At 38.3% G+C, this 23381-nt stretch overlaps 1 protein-coding gene across 3 annotated transcripts in view; it reads left to right on the top strand.

Annotated features, from left to right (window-relative positions):
* LOC310945139 (adhesion G protein-coupled receptor D2) overlaps positions 1–23381 on the top strand; it is a 94492-nt gene that overhangs the window by 16135 nt on the left and 54976 nt on the right. For all 3 annotated transcript variants that reach the window (XR_014593146.1, XM_083911150.1, XM_083911149.1), the window contains exons 17-20: positions 2857–3010; positions 3409–3542; positions 3795–3910; positions 5601–5721. Coding sequence is in view for 2 of the 3 variants with exons in the window: in XM_083911150.1 (XP_083767276.1) it covers positions 2857–3010; positions 3409–3542; positions 3795–3910; positions 5601–5721 (525 nt within the window). In the remaining variant the exon portion in view is untranslated. The remainder of the gene's footprint in view (positions 1–2856; positions 3011–3408; positions 3543–3794; positions 3911–5600; positions 5722–23381) is intronic.

The raw sequence follows: 23381 nt of genomic DNA, 5'->3' as shown, positions 1-23381 counted from the left end.
GGAGCAGACAGGGGACAAATGAAGGTGAACGACGGAGAGTAACTCACTTGCTGATTGTTTGTTGACAGGTACCGTACTGTACGTTAGATTCTGTCTAGGTGCATTGCCAGACCATACTCCAGCGCTGCAGTATGGTCTGTCTGCACAAGTTAAAATTCTGGTGTAGGGAAAAACTAGAGATGTAAAAATTCACAGATGTGAATTGGAAACCGATTTTAACATTAAAGATATGACTACATTGATAGCGGGCCTGTGGTCTAGTCAAAATTAGGGGTGTCCCTGACTGAAAATCTTCATAGTCTGCTCATGAAAAACCCTCTGTTCCGGGCTAGCGAGCCATGGACATGAAGCAGGCAGCAGCGGGTGTATGTGAGTCCCGTGCTGCGTGGTCACGTGTGTCAGGCAGAGGGTTATTGAGAGATGTGATTTCTGATTTCTGATAGGGCCATCTTATTAAAAGTATTTGTTGTTCTAACATAAGTGTGTTTTGTTTGTATCTTTCTTTGACAATAGCTGACGGTATATTTAGAACTGTGGTTTCACTTTAATTTTCACGGCGCTGTGTCAGACTATGTCGGATTGAAAAACAACAAATGGGAAAATATTCAAATGAAATGATGCTGATGATTAAACAGTAGCTGACTGTTGTATGACTAGCACCCAGTTAGATTTAAAGCCCAGCCAAGATTTGCTCTGACGGTGCCGGATCCTGGATAGTACAACTACGAGGTGGAGGGGGTTATTCCCGAGCACTAAGGAGATAGATTAAAAGCACATGAGTTATTTTCACCTTTTTAGCAACAGTATTTACTAATAAGCTTATATGTATACCCCAATAGGCTATTTATCATGATTAGGGAGAAACCAAGCATCTATATGTAAAATCAGACATTCTGCACCCCCACAGCCAGAATGGAATAATCCATTGTTTCATAACTACATTTTGCGCATTTTGCGACGATTCGACTGTGAGATTTGTAGTTGAATCAGGTTCCTCAGAACGAATCGTCGAATAGTCGACTACTCTAGGTCACCCCTAGTCAAAATAAACCATACCCTGGTGGATGGCCCGATTATGAAGTTGTTAACCGGTTGACTAAGCTTTGCTGCTTCTGCAGAGTCTCCGCTCCGCTCCGCACCACTCAAAGATAACCTTTAGATTTGGGAGACTCACATTGACGAGAGTATAACATTAGAGTAGCATTGAGCGTTGCCATGGTTGCTTGTGACAAAAAAACTTTTGTCTACCTTTTTGTCTTCCATTTTCTTCCCATGCCATAATGTAAAGTAACAAAAATACTTGGGATTCCCTGGTCTTTTGTGAAATAATTCTATTTGAAGGTAAGCAGCAGTGCCACTTGGTTAGAATTAGCTTATTGTTATTTATTATGGAAAATTAATGTTTTCATTAAACAAATGGTGATAACTTTATTAGATTGTATTGTATCATACCGTATGGCACCTTATCTTAGTAGTACGTACGTATTGGGGGGAGGTGCACACCCCTAGGAAAAACCATCTGGGCTATTTGTATCCAATCACAATCGTCTTGGGCGACGCTAAACCCCAGATGTAGCAATGTGCATCCAGGAAACCAGACTAGATTCTGTCAAACTTTGCAGAATAAGTCATAAATTTAAAATGAGAGCAACAACAGATACCTAGCGTGTTTATATACAAGGAAGCAAGTTTTTGTTAAACAACAGTTATTTCAGAATACAATAAGTACGATAAAGATTTAAAATTTTCTCAATACCCAATTCTTCAGTATCCATGACATTAAAACTACAGACTGTCATTTATAATGGCTGTTAAGCTTTTCTCTACCTTCCAATACATTGAAATGTTAACCCACAGCACTGGGTTTTAAAAGCTGACTTAATGAGAATTTATATACAAATGCATACTGATTTGGATCATAGTAAAACAAATGCTGGCATTAGATGTTAGATAAGTGGCCACTTATCAGAATCAGAATGAGAATCAGAAGTACTTTAATAATCCCCCGGGGGAAAATTATTTTTGTTATAAAACTCCAGATATACAAACAAATATTATACAGACCAAACATATATTAGAAAAGACTCAAATTTACATTTACAGAAATAAATATTTACAGTAGTGAAATATATACAAGATCAAAGATTGTCTGTGGTTGAGTGTGAATTACAGAAAGTCATGGCGTATCCATCAGCGAGAACACATGGTTCAGTCTCTCAGTAGTCACCCAATGGTCTGTAGTTGGTTTGACCCCTGGTCCTGTGACCACAGTTCAGGGTGTGCTTAACCCTTGGGGGCAGGTGGCCGCTTGTTGGAATTTCATCAATTGGTTTCATTTATGTGTATATATAGGCTGACTGACCATCAGGGAGGTAATTTTTCAGATTTTAACAAAGTTTTTAACACATAGTTTCCAGTCAATCCAGAGCTTCCTCTTCTTCTTTTTTCTAAATCTAATGGTTAAAAGTTTTAATCTTCATTGTGTATAAATATTTTTACCTATGTGCATGTAGATGTGTAGCTCCGAGATGCATATTACTATAGAATATATAGTCAGTCAGTTAATCTTCCTTTTGATTCCCACAATCGTCCCTAAGCTTGGGCAAATTTGGATTGGATTTGGAGGGAGAACATTTTCCACACAAAACTGAGCCTTGCAAATTAGAATTCAGAGTAATGTGCAATGGACCAATTATATTTCATATGTACCTTATTCTGAAAAGCACACTGGTATATTTGTGACACAGAAACTGTAGTTAATTAATTTTTACTGTCCAGGTGTGTCACTCAGAAGCCTTATCAGAATGCTTGAGATGTGAAATGTCTGTCTGCGTGCCTGTGTTGGTATGTTTGTAGGTGGCATGTACACTTGTGGCCGCACTGCTGCATCTCTTCTTCATGGCAGCATTTAGCTGGATGCTGGTGGAAGGTCTGCTGCTCTGGAGCAAGGTTGTCGCAGTCAACCTCAGCGAGGATCGTCACATGAAGTATTACTATCTCATCGGCTGGGGTACAATGGCTTAACCAAACCACACATCACACGTGCAGTGAATGTCCAGGATATTGCTTTTAAGGATAATGTAATCTAATGATAAAGGATTAAAAAAAGAGAGAGTCTAATATATTCAGATCGCCAAATTGTTTTTTTTAACAATTTTATTGTATGTTGTTTTGGATTGACACACATCTTATAGACACCATATTTTTGGGATTTAAATGATAATACATCATACATTTTTTTGCCGATGTTGGTCTCATAATTTTCTTTAATTTCCCCCCTCCCTTCTTTATTTTGATCCTATCCCTTCCTCTAACTGATTTTTTTTTATCTTGGTACTTTTATTCTCCTTCCTTTTCCTACTTCTCCTCCTCGCTCTGTTTTTCTTTTATTCCCCAACCTCCCTCCAGGTCTGCCGGTGCTGATTGTCACCATCACACTTGCATCAGCCTCAGGCAAATACTCGGCCGACGGCTACTGTTGGCTCAGTGTCCAGAATGGCGTTATCTGGGGCTTTGCTGGGCCCGTCATCTTTATCATTATGGTCAGAATATTAAGACCTAATCATACCGTATAGTCTATTCAGACTGAAATACTAAAAATACAAAATACAAGGCGCATTGTGCCATTATGTACTACTTTCTTGTAATGTGCTCCACATGAAATGTGACTATGAAAACTGTATGCTTTTTCCTGTTGATGCATAGCATCAGTAGTTTGGGTACTAGTATGTCTCTAATTCTTTGTTTTGATTGTAATTTGCCTCCTTTCATTTGTGTATCCTTCCTTTCTTCAGGTGAATGTCCTAGTAATCACCAGGGTGGTGGTCATCACCATCTCCACTGCCAAGAGAAGGTCCATCATGTTGACCATGGGCACCAGTCCTGTAGAACAAGCTTATGAGCAAATCAGGTACAAACCACAAGGAGGTGCAATTTGTCCTCTTTAAACAAAAAAATCACCTGGGAAACAGGCCTTGGAGCTGACAAGCTGTAGTCACTGGGTGTAAAATAAAAAGCAGCTGGAAGTTTTCATATTGGATTTGTCATTTTAAATCAGTGAGCCTCATTAATCAAACTAATGGCCTATATGAATACATCTGGAATGGATTGCATTAGTGCTTTTCAAATTAAATGATTTAGAAACATTTTTTCTGATGTGTTGGGCCAGTATTGGCTTTTTTTTTTAATTTAAAAGCTTTTACTGACCTGTGATTTTCATTGAGTTCCAGTGTGATGACAACCTTGCATCAAAGCAGTTTATTATACCGGATTGCTTGTAAGAACAAGGAGAGTAACAGTTGTAGTTGTGTTATCAATATTATTTTGAAGATTATGATTACTTGAGGGGGAACCTCTGAGAATGGGTTGAAGTTGTGAAATATCGACTCAGCAGCTGCAGTTTGAAAATAGCAGCACTTTTAATTTCCTTCAAGAAAACCATATTGATCAAACCCTAATTCAAATATTGATATTCTGAAATAATTTCTAAAATATTTGGGGGAATTTCTAATGGCTTGCAATGGTGGCATGCAATAAACTTTTTATTTATATAAATATATATATATATATATGACTGTTAATGAGAAACAAAATACAAAACTGCAGTATTTTGGGTTTTGCACTATACAATGAAATACAATTTAAAGTTTGACAGGTAACTTCTGTAGCTCTCTATGCTTCATATAAATCCACACAATACAATTCTTTTCTTTTCTTTGTTCTATGTCAGTTGAAAGTGCAGCTTCAAATCGAATTGCAAAATGCAGTTCAATCAGCCTTAATAACTGCATGTTATTTATCAAATGGACTAGACCATCTGTAAGATTACTCATGAAAAGTTAACTTTACTAGTTTAGTGTTTACTGTGGCTGAATTCACTTCCTTTTTTTTGGCACTGGCGTTAGCTCATTAGAGTAAAATTCTGCAGCACATGATCCAGTAGATTTCCCCCAGCAGGCTTGTATGTGATCCTATCTGTGAAAATCATGTCAAGTGTATATGTTTTTTCACTACCTCAGCCCACAGTAGGTGCTTTATGAAGGTTCTCAAAGCAAGACCTTGACCATTTGGCACCCCTGGGTGGCAGCCGTCTTGGAAACTCAAACACATTCCTCCGCTGAATAAACTAGAGCTTGCCGCCCCCGCCATGTCACACACACACACACACACATGCGCGAACACACACACACACAGCTGGTGCGGTTTGGCGGTCACCTGAGCGGGAAGATAATTCCACTCCAAACAGAATTAAGGCGGATTTAAGGTGGGAAGTTGTCACCCCATGAGCCTTTCCAGCCGCACAGTGTTGTATATGGAACAACCAGCCTGCCAGAGCCGCTCGGTTTTGTCCAAAAAGAGCTGAAAAGTTGGGAAACTCAGAATTAAGCTCAGGATGATCAGGGAGGCAGAACAATTTTAGGGAATACTTAAATTAATTGTATCTGGTGTTGAGTTCAGCTCTGTTAGCCAGGCAACCATAATATTTAAGGTGTGTGCTTGATGATAATTTTATGTCTGTGTGTTTGTGTGTTTGCCAATATGTATGTGTTTATGTGTATACATTCTTGTGCTGTGATTTGTTTCTGTGCGTGTGAGCACAGGGCTGCAGTAAAAGCAGTGTTGGTGTTGCTGCCCATCCTTGGATTGACATGGCTGTGTGGTGTCTTGGTGCCTTTCTCCATTGTCATGGCCTACATCTTCATCCTCCTCAACTCCCTGCAGGTACACACATACACTTAAACAAACATAGCGAAGCCAAAATCATTGCAGCTCAAGATTAACATTTTAGGTTTTTACCTGACCACAGAAAAATGCAGGCACCATTAGAAATGAAGAAATAGTAAAATAATTTAAAGGCATCATCTCTGATCAATACGCAATACGACAATTAATTAAATGCAGGATTGAAACATCATTATTGATTTATTTTAAAACAATTATTTACAATAAGGACTAAGGAATCTAAGCATACATAACTCTCAGATGGAGCAGAAATAGAACTTGAGCTTTGCTACATAAACGTTCTTGAAAACAGCCATCTATCTGTTCTGCACTAAATAATGTCACAGCTAAAACTTGTGAGCAACTCCAAAAAAACTTCAACAGTTTATAGACCTTTATCAATGAGAAACAGAAAGGTTTTCCATTATACATTGTAATTCTTCCCTTCTCTCGTGGTGAGGGTACACAGTCTGTCAAGGTTTTTATTTGTCAGTGACAAGGCTGAGCAGATAAGGGGAAAAGGGGAGCCTTGGTCTGGCTTGTGTTAAGTAGGTGCTTCATTTTAACAAGTTGATTTGGATTGTTTGTTTGTTTGATTATTTCTACTTTATGTATTCAGATGTCAGCATTATTGTTGTTGTTAGATTTCTAGATTTGAGTGCTGAAATTCAACGGGTCATTTTGTCACAAATTGTGAGAAAGGAATACTTTTTATAGGCACTAAATATACAGTACATATCAAAATACAACAAATCCTGCCACCAATAGTTTACCTGTGTGCATCATCACTCTATTTGAAAATGGTCACAACTTTGTGAAATATTGGTTTTCACATGGTAATAAGAGTAGTCTTTTGTAGCCTATTTTCCCACTGCACTGCAGTGATGGAGGAGAGAGTTGAGGATGAAATCATGTAAATCTCTGAGTGCGGCAGATGAGCCAACATTCCCTATCTTCCTGAACATGTTCAGATCCACCGCTACAATTTGTAGTCTTCTTTTAATCAGCTGTATCTTTAATTGAGCTGTATATTTAACGAGAAAATCAATAGAGGTTTAGCTGCAGTCTGATCATTAAGCAAGGCCCCTCGGTTGCCATAAATAGTTTCTGTTTCCTCCTCATATCTAATTATATTTTTTTTCCATGTCGACAGTAATTAATACTGAAGGTTTTTCTGGACTCTCATTATACAACTTCACTGCTTCACATTTTAACTCATCATATGGAATTATTTTCTGTTGCATGTGTCTGTCTCTCCGTCCGTCCCAGTTCGTTCAGCTGTTCCCCCTGTCTGCCAGCAAATTTCATGTTTGTCTATATACCCGCCTCTCTTGGTCGGTTATTTGTCTGTTCATCTGACTCTCTTGGTTTAATTGAAATAGCTCAAAAAAGCTGTGTTAATGATTATATTCACATATTGCAAATAATATATACATATCAAAAATTAAAGAACACTTTTTTTTCAAAGAACTTAGGAAGATGGTGATGGGGCTTGCAACTGTGGCCTCCTTTTAAGAAGTGGTCCTCAAACATCTCTTCTCAGCACAACATTAACAAGCCAATTTTAAGCATATACCAACACCTTGCCCTGTGCTCTCTTCTTTTCATGTCGGTGTATTATTAAAAAGAAAATGCTGATAATTTCCTTTAAAAATTTAAATAACCCATCTTGAAGGCACATTTATCTGTATGTTGACTGGTTTCTGGGTAGCTGTAGGAGGCCTCTGGTATAATAACCAGCTGCTCCGACACAATAGAGCTACATAGTGTGTCTTTACTAAGCCTTAGTAGGTCAGGACACAACAGAAACCCTACCAGGCACCAAGCTGCTCCAGTGACACACTCTGTTGACCCCACTGCTCTCTTGTCTGCATGGGGTGTAGTGACACTTGTAGTGGCGATCCCCAAGATCATTTGTGTTTTCGGAACAGTTCCATACATCTTGAGCTAAAGTACTTATTGCTGTGCTGTGGCTGTGTTTCCTTTCTCTAATTCAAATATTGTGTGTATGACTGTAAAATACTCCTCTGATTTGATCTAGCTCGGTAGGTGGTGTTCTTTTCTTTGCCTATTCAGTCAGCCATGGCAGTGACAAGATCATTTTCAAATTTTGTTGAAAAAAATTGACAAGTTAAACACAAATCCACATTCAAGATTTTGAAAAAAATCTACCAGACACTTTACCAATTTATTTTGATTTATGTACCGTATTTATTTATTCATGCTGTAACCGGTAATTTGATTTTGATTGTTATTACATCTAAAAGTGCTGTAATGTCTGTACTGTTAATGTTTTTTTTTCTTGCATTTATAAAAGACTTGGACTCAAAAACATGTGCAGGATGCTAGTGGCATGGAACTAGGGTCCACCACTTTGTTGCAGACTGAAATTCCTTGACAACTACTGTATGGGTTGTCATGGCATTTTTATACAGATGTTCATGGTCCCCAGAAGATGAAGCTATCATGAGGTTTACATGTCATGTTTTCATGTTCAGAGTGATTTTTTCTTTCTTCATGGTTAGCTAGACCTAACATAACACTAGACTGTGTACCGTGCACTGTTACACTACCACTATTGTCATATAGAATTCAGTCTTGCCCTCTTCAATGCCATTGATCCTGTTGGGAGGGAGAGCACAGTTGAACATAGTCCCACCATAATGGCTACTCATAAAGATGATGAAATGTGTGGAACATTAACAATAATGCATGCAAAACCTGAGCTAGTAGGCAGGAGATAAAAAAATGAAATAAATAAATAAAAATGCTCAAGTTTTTTAGGAAATCATTTTTTATTTGCAGCTGTTGTATTTTCAGTGGGGCCAGCCAAGGCAACATAAAGCTTAAGCGGCAAGCCTTTACTGTTAAATCAATAAAACAGATAATGTTGACAAGCCTTTTTCATTGCACTCCCTCATGCCCTCTGTACTCCTCCTCTTTCCCCTCCATCCTGACAACACCGTCTAAAGTGTCTTTGCTGTTGCTGTTATTTCTCTCAATAGAGACCTGAGCAGGCCGTTTTGAGGAAATATATTGTAGACCTGGCATAAATGCATGTCTGCTGCACTGACCTCAGCAACCAGGGCTTTTGATTTTTACTTGTGTTTCATTAACTGACGGCAGTTTGAGTGAAAGTAGCATCCAGGACGACAACATACGTGTATCTTTTTCTCTTCATCACTTATGCACACAAGTTATTTAAGTTGTTTAATGTTTGACTTTGGCCAAAGAAGATGACAACAGAGCAGGGTTGCCTTTTTTTCTTTCTTAACTAGTCTGCTAGTCATTGTGAAGCACCTTATTTGCATCTGTAACTGATGCAGCTAAAGAGATGTGATGTTATTTTTCAGTCGCAGTAGAAATCATGTCATGCTTCATTTCAACCAAGATCACCAAAAATACAGAACTGTATTCATGTAGTTCGCATTGGACGGCATAAACAAGGTGCATACAGAGTTTTGAGTGGATATGATAGTCAATTCTAACTTCCTACTCTGAGCCACTAGTTTTTATGAACATCTTCACCATAAATACAGGCATGCCTCATCTGCTTCCTTATCAAGCTAGAGATAGATAGCATGGTGTGTCTCTGTGTGTGTGTGTGTGTGTGTGTGTGTGTGTGTGTGTGTGTGTGTGTGTGTGTGTGTGTGTGTGTGTGTGTGTGTGTGTGTGTGTGTGTGTGTGTGTGTGTGTGTGTGTGTGTGTGTGTGTGTGTGTGTGTGTGTGTGTGTGTGGGAGTGTGTGTGGGTGTGGGTGTGGGTGTGGGTGTGGGTGTGTGTGTGTGTCTGTGTGTGTGTGTGTGTGTGTGTAAGAAGACGGACGGGGGGCTCTTTGGGTAGCCCATAAATCGCTCCACCCTTCGTCATCCAATCTCTGGGCAATGTCATTCAAAACCTCCGCTCTATCCATTACCTGGGTATAATAGGCTCCTGGCCATGCAGTGTCCATCTTATTATTAGCCCATAACTTTAAACTATCAATAACTTTGAGCTGCAGAGGGAAAGAGTGGTGGGTGGGTGGAGGTGCAAAGAAAGGAGTAAAGAGAGAAAACAAAGTAAAGAGGTGATGGAAGTTAGGGAGTTGGAAAGAAAATGTTAGGGTAACGATCGTCCTCTGCAAGTTGTTGAGAGTGCAACTGAGTCCCTGTGTGTGTTTTGGTAACTTTGCAGGCAAGGTATTTGACATAACATATCCTATTATTTCTGTTATGTCAGTTTGCTGCCTGTGGAGGGCAACCCTGTTACATTTTGGAAATACGGAGAAATCAATGAGAGAATTTATCAGAACTGTCTCATTCATAATGTATTAAGGTCTTTTATATCACAGAAAATGATGACAACAATGTTTTCGTATTTCTTCTGAAATGAACAGACTGGCGAGTGGTAATGAGATTTTACTGGCACTCAGTAAAACTTTAAAAGTGACATTTATCATTTCACTCAGGGTTAAATCTGATTTTAGAAAAGGAAAGGTGCATACATCTATGAAGAATGCAGGAATCGTATTAGTTTAGTAACTCAGAACCCCCCCCCCCCCCCCCTCAAAAAAAGGTACACAGTATTGACCTGAAATCGCTTGAAGCTTGAAGTGGTAACACTATTTTAATAAGCACATTTTTGTAAAACATTTCCAGATAAACAAGCAAAAAATGAACCAATCTGTATAATTGTTTTAAGACCTATCTGAAAGCCCCTCCTTTTAAAATGTACAACCTGATTTTCATTTGCATTACAGTTTGCTACATATTTCATCCGCCTTTTCATTTCCATGAAGGTATCTGTAGTCACAAGTTGATAGCAGGGATTCAAATAATTCACAGATTCACATAAGACCATCGAAAGCTAAATTAGACACCCAGTAATGCAAAGAAACAATGACTGGATAGTAGCCTTTTACCTGAGGCATTCAGCTTAATGCAGCTTAAGGCTTGAAATAAATGCAGAACCCCCTTCTTCCAACAATCACACACTCACGCACTTGGCTAGTGGAGCATGACATCGCAGTGTATCCAAGATGTACCGGTAGATATGATCAATACAGCGTTGCTCTGCTTATTGATTTTTGTCGTATGGGAGATTTGTGTGAGTAAGCAAAGCTTTTACAGCGTCAGAAGTGATTGTCTGAGAAGAGGTGATTTTTCTTGTTTGTTGGGCCTCAAGCTCAGTTACATTGTATTTATACTGCTGGAGTCAATGGTTCTATTCCCAGTTTAGCTTAAAGCACGAAGCATGTTATTACCACTGCCAGATAGGTAATAGCTCAGACTGATAAAGTTCCACAAGTTTATCAGCATTTTATTTATTTATTTATATATATATATATATACATATATATATATATATATATACAGTATATATATAAAGTATTACGTAATGGCAGTTGGTAATGCCAACCTCATTTGATATCCTGACTACAGCTGGAAAATCAAATTTGGTCTTTATACATTTAGTTTCATTAAATTTCTTGAATGACTTCACCTTGTGAGTCTGTGTGTATAGGTAATCATGGCGAAATGTGGTTCTTGAGACATCTACTGTAGCGAGAGCTACCCCAGAAGAGGTTTTGAGTACTTTGCTATACGTCTGTCTGTCTGTGGACAGATTTTGTGTGCTGTGCAAGATACATTCACTAAAACTTGAAAAATGAAAGCCAAGTTTGAAAAATCCCTAATCCGAGATGTAGAGAGAAGTAGGGGGGTAGGAAGTAGAGAAGGGATCACTTTACGCCCCTGGTGTGATGCTATCTCAAGATGCTGTCTAGTTTAACATTATTGAGTATATTACTGCCCATTAATATACTTGAAATTATGCCATGCTCAGACACATCTCAGTTGTTAAGAAATTGTTTTTCCCCTGCAGAGGTAAAACAGAGGTGGTCTGCACATTCAATTTTACAGAGGTTTCAAACAGCAAGGGCTTTGTCAGGCAAACACCCTTGTAAAAGAAAGGTGGGCTTTATTTATATACATGAAAATGACATCACATGTTTCCGTGAACTGTATTCATAAAAATGTACAGTCTTGTCTCCTATAAAAGACACAGTGAGTATAAGTAAAAGGACAAATGTTCTAAGAGATACTTTTTCTGGTGTTTAGTTTTCTCTTGATTGATTTTTTTTTTTTTATTCTTCTGTTACTCGGTTTAAAAGCAGTAAAAATAACAAAAACATGTGCGAATGAAGTGTGATGATTTTTACGGGGGAGCTTTTATTTAGGTATTTAGGCCTTAACAGGTGGTAGGCAAGAGTGAAAACTTTCCTATATACTATAAGTGGGAGAAAGTGTGCCCTTAATGTTACCTTGAGTCAGCCTGCAGTTTTGAGGCTCTTGTGAAAGCCGGAGTAAAGCCATCTCCATCCATGGTGTTGATCTAGAAAACTAAATAAATCACATGTAAGTGGATCCATATTGGGGCCTCCGTTTTGCCTAACATTGTCACTTATTAATCAGGTGTGATTTGCTGTTGTTGCTGTCTCGTAGCAGTGTGGTTCATGCTTCCTAAAAAGCGGTTGCATCAAAAATATTCCCCCTACAAATGTCATCGTTAACCTTTACTTTAACACCCATACTGTCCAACATAGAATTAGAGACCATTTGCTGTTAAATTGGCTAGGTAAGTGATAAACTGCAAAAAGAAATGCAGAGAGCAAAAGGAAAAAGGTTTTGGCTGGCTTTTGCTGAGCATAAGCCAAAAGCCTCTGAGGGGCGATGGTTGGCTTTGTGTGTCCTGTACTTCCAATCTTGTGAAGACTGGTTTAATTTTTTATGTGCCCTTAATGCCCTTATAAGTATTGTAAGTGTGCGTGTGTGTGCATAGTGTGTGTAACCACTTGTCACCACTACCCACAACCCCCTACAGACCAAGGAGTTAGAAGTTATTTTAATTTCTCATTTGGCAGAAGAAACAAAAACAACAGAACTTGGATCCAGTTTCCCAGTCAGTCATCTACAGTCCACTCATCTGTACTTGCACAACCGGTCCATTCAAAACAACATTTCCTTTCCCGCTTCCCCTCCCTATTTCTTTTTTTTCCCCCTGCTACGTATGCCATGTTGTAACCCGGGACACACCCAATTTTTGAGGATTGATAATAATACTTCTGTAAATGAATATTTACAGAATGCCAATATTTAGTATTTGTTTTAGGTCATTAATATAATGCTAAGAAATGAAAATGGTCCTGCCACAATGTCACTGCTGACAGGGTGGAAATAGCTTGTCAAACAACATTTAGGCCATCGTGGACACGAAAACTCCCAAACACAGAGCAATGTTATTTATATTCTGTGGGTGTCATGTGTATTTTTTTTACTTCTCATGAATTATTGTAGCAGAAGCAACTGCTTCAAGCAAGGGGACCCAACACCACTATTCAATGGCAGGAGGAAAATCCTTACTGCCAGTGAACAAGAGATGAAACAAAAAATATAATGAAACAATAAAATAAAAGTAATACGTATGCAAAAACAAAATCACATTTGTTTTAATTAAGACTTGTTGATACCTAAAATTAAAATAAGAAAATTAGATTTGGTGAAATTTTGATTAATGAATTTTGCATTAAATGTGTTCCAAAAATGACCTATAAGGAATATAATTATGATGTGAAAATCCACTAGGATTTTTTTTACTCTGGTAATTTGAGGGTGTTCAACGGTCATGTAGTTAGATTATAGTAAGTGACGTTACCACACAAGGTGAAAGGTTTATATTTCAGTTAAATGCCCAATATCAGCAAACCTGATATCAGTACAACCTTGTAACCCAGTTCTTACTCTCACACTGTACATGTGTTGCATTCACATAAGAACATGTGCAGGAGCATACACACGCACAGGGCACACCTTTCACTGGTCCGATTATGGAGGGAAATGTTTTTCATTTTGGATTGTTTGAGAAAGCAGGAACCATATTCCCTTGACGTTGTCTTTCATAGTCGACTGTATCTCACGTCACGCAATTTAAAACAAAGGCCATCTCTCCCACTGGAGTTGAGTTAACTGGATGTGCTGGGACAGTAAGCGATTCTGGATAATATGCCCTTGTTTGAGGGGTATTTTTTTTATCAAGCGCAAAAACATATTTCAGCTGTTCTCTGTTGACATACTTCATGTTGACTACTACTCTTACTAAATGATTACTAGAATAGTAAGAATGTCGATCCTTAGCAGACAAACTCAGACTTAATTGAATGAAATACTATATTTATATCTTTTAGGGTTTATATAATCACACAGTATAAATGCTTCATGCACAACACAAATAATTGCTTCAGAATAGTTTTTAGCTTTTCAGAATTAAAAAAAAAGAAGAAAATTAACTTATTACTAATCTTTATCATTCTACACAAATATTATTTGACATTAATAGCCTTTAATTACACAAAAACACATATATTTTAAAATACACAATTTAAGAAAATTATAGCAAATTATTAAAAAAATAAAAGAATTGCAAGTGTTTGCTTAAGGAGTTAGGGGGAAAATGTTCAAGAGTGATGAAAACTTGTAATTTAATGTAGTCATAGGTAAGATCATGGAAATGTATTTATAAATCGACATTTTAATTAGTGTCTTGGATAATTATGAGGTGGGGTTGGAAAACAAACAAATAAATGCACGACATGATTGTTTGCATTACCATTGCCTGGCAAAATAACTTTCCCTTTGAAAGAGAGTCCACTGTTTGCGTTGCATCCTCAATTACCAGCCGCAGCATTAAAACAATATTCAAACGGGATACCAAGGTCAGCACTGACTCCCACCACGCTTCTCTGAGATGGCACTTATAATGAGGATGTAGCACAGCTTTTTTAAGTAGTGTATTTATAGTGTGTTTTATCTCAACTTGTACTTGTTTTCTCCCTTTTGTCTCTTTTCATCTTTTGGTGTATTTGTGTGTTTTTTTAAGCTTGCTTAAGCACCATTAACATTAAGAGCTCTGTTCACCTACTTGAAGGGAGGGTTTCTTACAGACAGGGGCTTAATTCAAGATATTAGCATCAAGGTTTCTGTACGGATAAGCTCTTGCAAAAATGGTCACCCAAGTACCCTTGAAACTAACTGAAAAGGAGTCAGTGAAAGAAGCTGTTAAAAATATAAATGATCTTCTACTGTAAATATTAAGTCTGGGAGTGAAGAGACGGACAAGAAAAAGTGAGCAAAGGAGCGGGCTGTATTTCAGATGACGAAGGACTGATTTTTGGGGGCAGATGAAATACTATCGGAGAGATCAGTTTTTAAAAACTGGCCTGGGAAAATAAAGCGGTGAGAATAATAGGCTTCCTGTCAAAAGAGGCGAGAGAATTCCTGTCATTGCTCACACCGGCACCCCTAAGACCTCTCCTTGTGTTAAACCTCTGGCATTTATTTGCCTTAGAATTACCTGCCAGCTCAATTTAGTAATAGCTTGTGTCATAAGAAAGCAAACCACCCCCTTTGCCCCTGCCCTACCATACCTGTGTGTGTGTGTGTGTGTGTGTATCTGTGTCCGCCGGGGTGAGGGAGGGAGGGAGGGAGGGAGAAAGGGACTCTAATTTGCCTACTTATTGCACTTTTGTGTTTGTATTGTCATCTGTGCTTTGATGCACCTGGTGATACTTGTGTTTCTATGATTTAGTTTATGTGTGTGCATAGATGCATGTCAACAGGCGTGTGATCCCATCAGCTGATTCCCAACTTTATGACCTCACTTCTCCAAATGCCCTTCTTCCCCCCTCGTCCAACCCACACAGGAACAACTCCTACACGCGAAATTACCCATGTCGAAACAATGACCGTTCTATTTATAAGTTCACCGCCTTGCCTTTTGTATTAGCTGAACTCTCAAACACACACATCAGTGATGGCTGGTGGTGACTAGGTTTGGGATAGACCTGGTTTCCCTTAACCTGCCACGTTGCAGCAGATCTGTAGATTTGCCCTGCTTTGATGTATACTTTGTGGGTAATTAGTGAGAACTGGGTCAGCACAGGGCAAGAAAGCAAAACCCTGTTGTTCTTCTAGTGGGTGGGTGGCAGGGAGGTGGATGGATGGGTGGGTGTTGGGAGGTTAAAAGGCTGTCAAATATCAGGTCAAGTTTACATGTGAGCCTTTTTCTTTTTGCTGTATTAAAGATAAAGCAAATAAGCGTGTGATAGATGGACAATGTGATAGTGTTCTGCAGCTTTTATCAAGTTAGTTTAAAAATGAATAGTCTTGCAAACTGGTTTATAAAATGAGAGAGGCCGTGTAGTGTAACTAAACACATACATACACAAACCTAAGACATTTAGAAGCTGTTGAATTGATCCCCATTTAGTTAAGGTCTACTGTGCATAAATCTTATTTTACTCTGTATTTTTGTTTTTTATTGTAAAATCTATGTTTGAGGTACATAGGTGGTTAATTGCAGATATGCTTGAGGAAAATTACTATTTATTGGATGACTTTGTAAACTTAATTTAGACTTAATAATAACTTTATTTAGGCTTGGTCAGGTGGCAAGTTAAATCAGTTGTCCCTATCTAAAATAATGATTTTTTTTTTTACTGAAAAAGAGAAGTGGTCTTTAACTGTTGCTGTACATATAGAAATGTATAATATCTGGCATTGTCAAAGGCTGTTGCACAATTTGATTTGATATTTAGTCACTATGATAATTCTTTTGACCTGCTGTAGATGACGCTGGCAAAACAAGTGGGATTACATTGCTTTGCAAGTGACCAATAAAATTGATTAATTTCAACATTTGATTTCTTTTTACTTTCATGCCCATTTATAAATAAAAAACAGGGACAAGCGGTTGAGGATGAATGAATGAATGAATGAAATATGGAATGTCAGAGAGATTTAAGTCGAGTTAGAAAACCATCCTTTGTGGGGAGGCAGCTATGTGCAACTAGTGTCAAGGATAATTTAACCTAAGGACCTCATCTATAGAAAAGTCACAATTGAAGTGTATCGATTATCACAACCATACTCAGTCATGATGTGTTCATTTCTGAAACACACATAAATAAATTAACATCTATTTGAAATTCCAATACGTTGTAATTGTCAAATTTTTTGACAGTAATTACATTTAAACATGACAAGGGCCGCTCTAAAACTTTGATTTATAGCTTTAGACTATTATCAACACACCTCCCTGTAAACATGGGCAGATCATTAAGAGCACAATGTAAATCCCATGCAGAGATGATTTATTGGCAATTTGTGGAAGTGTCTGGGGAGCAGGGCAGCTACCTGTGTTTTTTTACAGCATTGTGTGAAAGTAAACAAAACAGTGGCGATGGGAGCTGGGGAACAACAGCTCTGGCAGCAGGACACTGATTGGGATGTTAATCGTCCCCACTGGCCTCTTGCCCTTCCTGCTGTGGCCCCTGGCCTGTCCCCGACAGATACCCCGGGTCATTTCCCATGCGCGTCAACTCACACAGATATACACTCTTCCCTGTGACTGTTTACAGCCACATGCTGATTCCTATTAATCTGCTTCTTGTCGGGACAGGGCAGAGGGTCTTGGTGGGGTTTTGTTGGAATGGGAGGCAGCTGAAGGTGGGTAAAACATTCACACACACAACCTGAAAGCCCTGTCTGACAGATTGCACCAGGCCTAGACTTCTTTTTACACTGAGCAGATGTGGTCTCCCACTTGTTTTCCTTAGTAATTATCCCTCATTAAGTGAAAGCATGTGCCAATCAAACAGCTTGGAGAGTGAGTGCCGTGCCTGGTTCAGAGGAGAGAGAGAGAGAGAGGAAGGTAGAGAGACCTATAGCCTCATCTCCACAGTTTTTTAAAGCACAGTGTCATTTCAGAGTCATTACTAGATTAAAGGCAAGCCTTGCCGTGGTGCGAGAGAGCTGCGGCAACACTGACATTATTACAGCTCATTTGACTTTCTAGTGGTTACAAATTTGATGATTATCACATTTAACATTTGCCATGTTCAGTTATAGTTTAATGACTTTTCAATCTTAGACGTTTTTTTCTGTCATTATCTGCATTTACCATCAAGGCAATTACTTGATTTTAAAATGTGATCATGTCGACAGTATTCCACTTGAGTAACAATGAATCATTCTTTTGAAAATATATTTTAAGCTTAATTAAATGTATTTTTTATATGAACATCTAATCAAATGACCTATAATGTGAAAGTTGTTATTTTGGTGTTAGTTTGCCTTTTGTAATATCAAATAATAGACAAGTCATCAACCACGTCAGCCTTACTGTTATAACAGGTTTTGGTTTATCTGTCTGTCTATCCATCATTTTTTAAAGTCTTTGTTTACAGTTTAAAAAAAATAAAAATTCATATAAAATGGCCATTTTCAGCCTACAAGTTCACAAAGCTAATTGTACATTAATAGTCAAGCACAACATGGCGGAGATGTCATAAGAGAAACAGATATTTTTCTAAAATGTGAGTGAATTAAAAAACAAATCATACTTAAATTTGACATGTGGTAAGTAGGATTGTAATGGAATGCCCATGTTGCTAGTTTCTGTTGAATTGTTGGAAGTCAATTATTTGCTCAGATATGAGTCAAAAGAACTTGATAAGGTGATATAGTATTATGGCTCATCCTGTGCCCTTGACTGGTCATACAAAGCCTAATGCAGGTTCAAGTCCACCACAACTTCCCTCATATGCTCTCTATTCCATATGTACATGTGATCTTAACTGTGAACTGTGACTTGAAATATGTGGAAATCGAAGCTTAATTCCTGAAAACCTTCTTATGCAAACTGTCAGATTTGAGTAAAAACCTGAGAGTTACTGATGAAAAACTAAAACTCCATAATATAAATGATGGATAGAATAGATTTATTTTAATTTTTTATTTTCCAAACCCCCATTCCTACCATGCATTTCAATTCAGACAGTGACAAAAACACAAGGGATCCTCACAAGAAAAAGGGGGCTGGGAGAAAATAGACAAGTCTCTTCCAAAAAATGAAAGAGAATAGGCAAAAAAAAAAGAAAACGAAGATGTATGAAGTCTTCATGTCGATGAACTACCATTCATTTTCACTTTGAAGTCCTGCGAACCGTAGTGAAGTGTGATTGCATGTGACAGTCGCCAAGTCTGCCGGTTTATCATGATGGATACACCCTGCCACCATGGTGGTGCTGTAGCACACGTACGCAGGTACACACACTTATGTACGCCCGCACATATACATGAATACATGGGAGACTTACGAGACTTACATAAGTGTATAAAGGCATGTTGTGCACAAACACAGACATTACAACACACTATGTTTTTAGTTTAAAAGTTTGCTGACTTATTAACATCGATTTTAATTCGAGCAAACTTTTTGTTTTACTTACATTTTTGGTATTGGTTCAAGACGTTTTGAAGGTACAAGGTGTCTATGGGGGATTATTTTGCCTTTAATAACTACAAGAAGTATTCTGTTTGCAGTTATTTATTAAATTTTAAAATAATTGTTACACTAAATTAAAAAAATATTACCCCTCACATTTAGAAAAATAAGTTTAAATTGCATAATTTCTTTAATAAAATATCTGTGGTCATTTGCATTCCTAACAAATACAAGGTCACATGTATAGCACAATAATATATAAGACTCACCCATTAATAATTCACACAACTAAATAAGCGAAATACACTCTCACTTTCTGCCCGTCTCTCTCTCTCACTTGCACACCTTCATGGACACACACACTCACCCTCACACTTCTTGATCTTGACACATGCCATTAACCTCAGCTCGACTCGGCTCACCTCAGCTGGGAAACAGGAGAGCAAACGCATCCCATAATGGTATCTGGAGCAATCTTTTTTCTTGTTTTGTACCCAAAAGCAACTTGTTCAGACTTTGCATATTGCATCCATTTGTCATTGTTAGTCAAGGGCACTGCAACACAGCCTTGTCAGCTGTGCAATTTTAGGTGTTCTGTTCAAACGTTGCTGTTTATGCACACGGTGTGTGTATGTTTGTGTGCACATGTGTCTGTCAGGTGATTTTTAAATTTGTTTTTCATGTCTACGAAGGTATGCATATGGATACCTAGACACATTGCACACCAGCCTAAAAAGAATAATCCAAGGGTAAACATTCCATTGTTGCCTGAGCAAGGCGTATACTATTCATTCAAAAAAAAACATTGTCCCAGATATTAGTTTTCACAGGTTATACGCACTTGCATAGAAAAAGTCTATGCTGAGGCTCTGTTGGCATACAGGTAACACATGGGCACATTTCTTTACATTTTTTCTTTATTTCATTACCCGAGCTTGATACCTTGAAACTGTACGTTTCGACAGGATTGTGCATTCCTAAGAATATAGCTTTGCAGGTGGGAAGCCAGTGAGGGCGCCTGCGCAAGGGTTGGTATCTTGAAGGATAGTGTGCATTATGCTTTTCCAGTGAAGCCCCTTGTTGACGGGTGAAAAACGTGGCAATAGTATACATCACAAAGGCACATGTCCTTCTACAACCTCCTGCCAGAAAATTAGTGGCAGGCTAGCAGCTGTCTGTTTAAATAGAATTCCCCTTAAATTCCAAAATGAATGACCTCAAAAGCGTCACCACCCTTTATTTAATTTGTCCTTGTTCCTTTGACCCCCTCTTTCTCATACAGTTTTGATGTTACATTGGGTGTTGCTGAAGCTGCTTATTTACCCTTTGCTAGCCACCTGCATTGAGTGTGCCACTTTGCACAGTGCAAAGTAATGCAAATTGTCATAAATTATGTAATTGCATATTATGAAAACACGTCTGGTATCTGCTGGAGTAAAGCATTCTAAATGGAAGATTTCATAGATTAGGAAAGACCCAATGTTTCCTCTTGAATGAATGTGTTTTGCCTGTGCATACGTGCATACTTTAGGTTAAGCCTTGTTTGCTGCAAAATAACAGTATGTTGTTCGTGTCGACTAGTCTAAGCATATATCAGCCCGGAAGTGTTTATGGATCAATTTATAATAATAAATCCTAATTTTGTATTGTACTGTATATATATCTGTGTATACGGTGACATCTTTGTGCATATACAGCACACGTTAGTGTCAGTAACCCGAGCACCTTATGTACAGTGCAACACAGCGTGTGTATATGCAGGTGTGTATACGCACGTGTGTGTCCATGTGTACAGTTCCTCTAAACCAAACCCAGTCCCCAGCTGCTGTTTTTCAGGACTTGTTCTCTTCCAACTTTTTTTTCCTTTTTTTTCACCCTCTGTGATTGACAGTGGGATCATATACAATTTGACAGGGGGCGCAGAAAGGCCCATTGGATACCTAAGTATTTTTAATTAAACAGCTCTCTGCACTCTCAGCATGCTTTCCCTCACTAGTTCAAAGACTTCTTCTTTGACCCATGTGTTAAAAGTTTGTATCAATTTTCCATGGCTGTGTTTTGCTTGGCGCCTAAGACAGGCAATCCTAAATTGTCTTGTTTAAAAGCTAGTTTGTTTACAGTTCACTCTCTTTCTCGTGCTCTCTTTACCACCCCCACCAATACATTACCACATGTGTGCAGTGTGATCAGGTTCGGGGTGTAGTTAGCCACTCTCAACAGGCCAAGTTTGTCTAAATGCCTCAGAATGGAGTTCATTTAAAGAAAAAAAAAATCATGTGTATTAGCAAATGGAAAGATCCGCTACACAAGTCAACCACTCACTCACCCGTCATTCTGGTTTATTTACACGTTAAAACAAATAAAATGGAGCACTTGGGTGCTTCATCAATAACATTTGTCTGTCTGATGTAAAATCGATATGACATACACTGACACAATGCCAGAGCAATGGCAAATGTGCTGTCATTTGTCATCGACTGGCAATAAAGATATGTCAGAATTGATTTTAGCCCATTTTCCCTCCTCTCTCTCTATCTCTCTGTCTCTCTTCCCTTTCTCTTTCTTGCTCTTTTGCAGTTGCAGTAATAGAAAAATTAATGAATGTTATTATAACTGAGACATGGTCAGCCTTGCCAAACTCAATTAATATTGGAGCAAGGGGCTATAATGATGCGTGTTATGTTGTCATTGAAATGCCTGCCAGAGATGTTAAAAAAAAGGGCGATCGATGGATGGATGTTTAGGGTGGGTATAATCTCTGGGGAAAACGTTTTGTTTTTGCCTCGGCTCAATATAGTAGATGTTTTTAACAGACTTACAAACTCTTCTCTGAATTTTATTTATTTTTTTTTTTTATACTTTCATACTTTCCCTCTATTTCTTTGTTAGATGCCAGAGTGTTTTGTGCTCCACCATGAAAACAACTAAAATCTAACCTTGGATTGCTTGTGTACAAAATGCAGCAAGCTTTAATTGATATCTGCCGGGTCTAGGCTGCACAGTACTGATGACTCTTTCCAGGAAAAGCTGGGGCTCAATGTACCAAAAGATTCTTGATAGGTAATAGATAAAGAATAGTGAATCTGCTAAGAAACAAGAAGCACTCAACTGTAAATTTATCAGATTTAGCATCCATTTCTCATCCACCACAACCTGTCCTAAAAATTACAGATAATGCTTTAAACACACTATAAAACAGCTTTCAGATCTTTGGCAGAAGAATCTCGCCATTTGTTCTGAATTAACCTTAAAGGGATATTTTTCAAGTTTTTAATACTGGCATCAACATGGGAGTTGCCAAATATGCTTGCTTTATGCAAATGTATGTTTATTATTATTATTGCAACTATCCAAGGTACTGCATGCACAAAAAATATGCTGAAAGGGCATATTGACATGATGATGGTAACATTACTTAGTAATACTACCACAATGTAGTGCTAACTATCCAGTGTGGTTGGCCTTTGGCTAGGGGGAGGCTCTCTGCATCAGCTGTATGCTTAGCCAGCAAATAGTATCTGAGACTTGATGTACGCCAGTGGTAACTCAGTTCACATCGGCAGTAAACAGATAACTTTGGTGTTGTTGAGAGAACCATCTGACTTAAAAGCTGAACATGCCATTCAAAAGAGGCTCTTAATACATTTCTGCTCAAGGAGTTTTATTTCTGCTTGCCATCCACAATGTTACTGCTGCATCACTTCCTAATTTCCCTACAGGCATGCCAAGGGTCATAATCACAACATGTGTGTTAATCTTGCATCAAAAAAATTAGTGGCGTTAAGAGGAATTTGTGTTAATGCGTTATTATCACGTTAACTTCCACAGCCCATATATATATAGAGCTTCAAAGGCAACTTACTAGTGCAGCAGCAAGACCTATGACCCATACATGCACGGGGGTTGCCAAGGAGACACAGTTGACAACCTCGCAAGTGGATGTGGTGGAGACAGGATGGGACATCTCCAGGTTCACTATGACATCCATAAAGAGAGACTTTGCATTTATAATTTGGAGCTGGGAAATGCAAGTTGGACCTTCTCTGATATCATCACCAAAAACCTTGTTTCCTACTGTTGAAAGGCTAGCAAATCCTTCTGTGTCAGTAACATCTGAATTAATATCCATCAGGATAGAAGCAAAAAATTTGCCTCCGTCTTCACTGACAAAATTCAGAAGATTCGACAAGCAGTCAGTGACTCCATATCAGGTACAGGATATGTATTGTCCCTGTGTCTCCTGCTGACTTTATACTCTACCAACAGGCTTTTTCAAAAATGTTTCAAATTGTTTGGTCTCAGAGCTTCTACAAAGTGTTACCACGTCTCTATTTATACCAG

This window comes from Echiichthys vipera, assembly GCF_963691815.1.
Source record: "Echiichthys vipera genome assembly, chromosome: 3".
NCBI classification, from domain to species: Eukaryota; Metazoa; Chordata; class Actinopteri; order Perciformes; family Trachinidae; genus Echiichthys; species Echiichthys vipera.
The sequence above is the reverse complement of the archived record's forward strand: the minus strand, read 5'-3'. Positions and strand labels throughout refer to the sequence as shown.